Genomic DNA, 2,911 nt, shown 5'->3' on the forward strand with positions numbered 1-2,911 from the left:
GGGTTACTATTTTAGATTAGATTACTTAGATTATTTACGGTGTGGAAACAGGCCCTTCGGCCCAAGAAGCCCAACCGACCCAGACCCATTCCCCTGCGTTTACCCCTTCACCTAACACTATGGCCAATTCACCTGACCTGCACATTTTTGGACTGTGGGAGGAAACCGGAGCACCCGGAGGAAACCCACGCAGACACGGGGAGAATGTGCAAACTCCACACAGACAGACGTTGAAATCAGTTGTGTTAAGACTGTCCCATTGTGAGTTCGCTATCATCTCACTGTCCAAGCAACCACCTTGAGGAATATCGACGCGCAAATCATTGGTTTGTTGGTTAAAATCCCCGCCTCTCTTTTGGTGTGATTGGTGAAATGACGCCTCCTAACCCCTGATTGGTGCTGTTACTGTATATTTGCTCTTGCGACGGATTCGCCCGGAACAGAAGTTTCTGACCAAGATTTAAACGCGAATTGTGACTGACAGAGAAATCTGCCCGTTTTTTGAAAGCAGCAGGCTATAAGCTGTCAGATCAAAGTGTTTTGGCTGGAATGAGTATTTCTGAGGCCGATTTCTGCGGTGTAGAGGATTCGCAGCCCGGGGGCTCTGGCTTGGACACGGCCGTTTCTCCATGGGCTCAGTCCCAGAGCCCTGCCTCTCAAACCCGACTTACATCAGCTCAACCCGCGGCTAAATCAGAGGGCAAGGCGGAGGGGGAGTCACGGATTCGACGTCCCATGAACGCGTTCATGGTCTGGGCAAAAGACGAAAGGAAAAGGCTGGCCCAACAGAACCCTGATCTGCACAATGCAGTCTTAAGCAAAATGCTGGGTAAGTGGAGATCGTTTTCAATTCTTGTAATGAGAGAGAGAGAGAGAGAGAGAGAATGAGTTTTTCATGTGCAATTTATTAATGGTCCATTCAAGAATCTAGACTAGGTGAGGGCATGGAATCAGAAAGATTGGCTAATATAATTCGTAATTGACGTGTGAATGCCTCAAAACTCTGGGCACAGGTTTTTTTTTGTTATTGGTGCGAGAAGTTTCAAAAACTGTAATCTGCACAAAACAGAGTAAGGGTCACTTGACCTGAACCGATAGCTCGGATCTTTCTCCAGAGGTCGCCAGAGCTTTTCCAGTAACTTTGTTCTTTTTCTATTCAAAACAACTTGGCTTTTCCCAAAATATTTTAGTAAATCTCTTTCTCGAATGAACTTCGTTGAAGCATCTGACCCACCCACATTGTTTATTTGACAATGAAGTATTTTAACTTTGACAGTGTGTTGAGTTGTGCCCCGCTCTCTGAGATTTCACTGTGTGCCAATTGATGTGTGTTTGTCTGTGACCTCGCAGGGCAGTCGTGGAAATCTCTTCCCTTTGACGAGAAGCGTCCCTTCGTGGAAGAGGCTGAGAGACTCCGTGTGCAGCACCTGCAAGACCATCCCAACTACAAATACAGGCCTCGCCGGAAGAAGCAGAGCAAGAAAGTCAAACGAATCGAGAGCAATCTGCTGGCGCACAACCTGGCCCCGACCCACGGCTCTGGCCTCCGGGGCAGCCAGGGAGTTTGTGGCGACAGTTTCCCCCGGGCTCAGCACGAAGGGAGACACTCAGGCCAACAGCAACTTCCTCCCCTCTGTCACTACACTGAGCTGCACGGCATGGGCTCGGAGTTCGACAACTATGGGCTGCCCACACCGGAGATGTCCCCCTTGGACGTGTTGGACCCAGTGTTCTTTCCATCGCACATGCACGAAGACTGTAGCGTCTCTTACAGGAACTACCAGCATCAGCACATAGACTACAGCCGCGAGAAAGCAGGCAGCCTGTCCTACTCCGAGCAAATCTCTGCCAACGTGGCCGAACTGGTTCGGAACCCGCAACATCTGTACTACAGCCAGCTGTGCCCCCCAGGCCAGGGGGCGTCGGCAGCTCACCTTGGACAACTCTCTCCTCCTCCTGAAGCCCAGCACGTCGACAACGTGGAACACTTGGCTCCAACTGAGTTTTGGACAGATGTTGATCGGAGCGAGTTCGACCAATACTTAAATCTAGCAAGGACTCGTCTGGATGTCCCTGGGCAAACCTTTCAAGTCTCTCTGTCGAAACTGAACCCGAGAGGTGTGTCTTGCGAGGAGAGCAGTTTCATTTCAGCACTGTCGGATGCCAGTAATGCGGTCTATTACAGTGCCTGCCTCTCTGGCTAATTCAAGGCGGTTAAGTCTCTGTAATTGTGTTTTATTTTTATTTTTTTGAAACCAAATATTTTAAACTGTTATTGCGGCCATATATACGCTTCTAATTCAACCCAAGTATCCGGAAATCACTGGTTGGCTTCCCATTTTAGCCGAGCGGGAAGTAAAGTGAACCAGAAATTGATAAATCACTGGTTGGAAAAACAAATGAAATGGAATTTTTTTTTGATGTCGGAAACACACACTGGTATTAAAAACGGAAATGTATTAGTCAGGGATCATTCCAAGTGGAATATCCTGTTTTGTAAGCCTTATGTAGCAGCACGTACAACAATGTGGTCAGACGGCTTTTGCTTAAAATCCGAAAGAAAATGTAAATGTTGAGGTTTTCTGGAACTGTGCTTTCAGCGTTTTGTAGATACACGATATTATTTTAGTGCTTTGATAACTTTTTTACACATGTATAATCTTAATGAAGGCTCACACTACTGTAAATAGTGAATTCCGTTTTAATTGCATTTTGTAAATCTGTTAATAAAAACTTCTATTTAATACATTTCAATTTGTAACTTCTTTTTTTAAAAGTTCATTTGTTTTGTGTTCTAATTCAGATAATCTATATTTTCAAATAATATAGATTATTTGAAAATAGCAAACTTTTTAATGCATTTCTCATTACATTACACACTTTTTTTTCTAGCATCTGTTAGACTGGAAAC

At 45.6% G+C, this 2,911-nt stretch overlaps 1 protein-coding gene across 1 annotated transcript; it reads left to right on the forward strand.

Moving 5' to 3' along the window:
* Positions 1 to 429: 429 nt before the first annotated feature.
* sox18 (SRY-box transcription factor 18) lies at positions 430 to 2,694 on the forward strand. The gene is made up of 2 exons (XM_072556760.1): positions 430 to 829; positions 1,351 to 2,694. Exons 1-2 carry the CDS (start codon positions 550 to 552, stop codon positions 2,202 to 2,204), a joined length of 1,134 nt encoding a protein of 377 aa, XP_072412861.1. The 5' UTR covers positions 430 to 549; the 3' UTR covers positions 2,205 to 2,694.
* The last annotated feature ends 217 nt before the right edge of the window (positions 2,695 to 2,911 follow it).

Source organism: Chiloscyllium punctatum, chromosome 37 (assembly GCF_047496795.1).
Source record: "Chiloscyllium punctatum isolate Juve2018m chromosome 37, sChiPun1.3, whole genome shotgun sequence".
In the NCBI taxonomy this organism is placed as follows: Eukaryota; Metazoa; Chordata; class Chondrichthyes; order Orectolobiformes; family Hemiscylliidae; genus Chiloscyllium; species Chiloscyllium punctatum.

Excerpts from the sequence above, each read along its gene's own strand:
- sox18 (XM_072556760.1), top strand. The coding sequence starts at position 550 with ATGAGTATTTCTGAGGCCGATTTCTGCGGTGTAGAGGATTCGCAGCCC. Across the intron at positions 830-1,350 it reads AGTCTTAAGCAAAATGCTGG|GGCAGTCGTGGAAATCTCTT; the intron begins GTAAGTGGAGAT and ends GTGACCTCGCAG.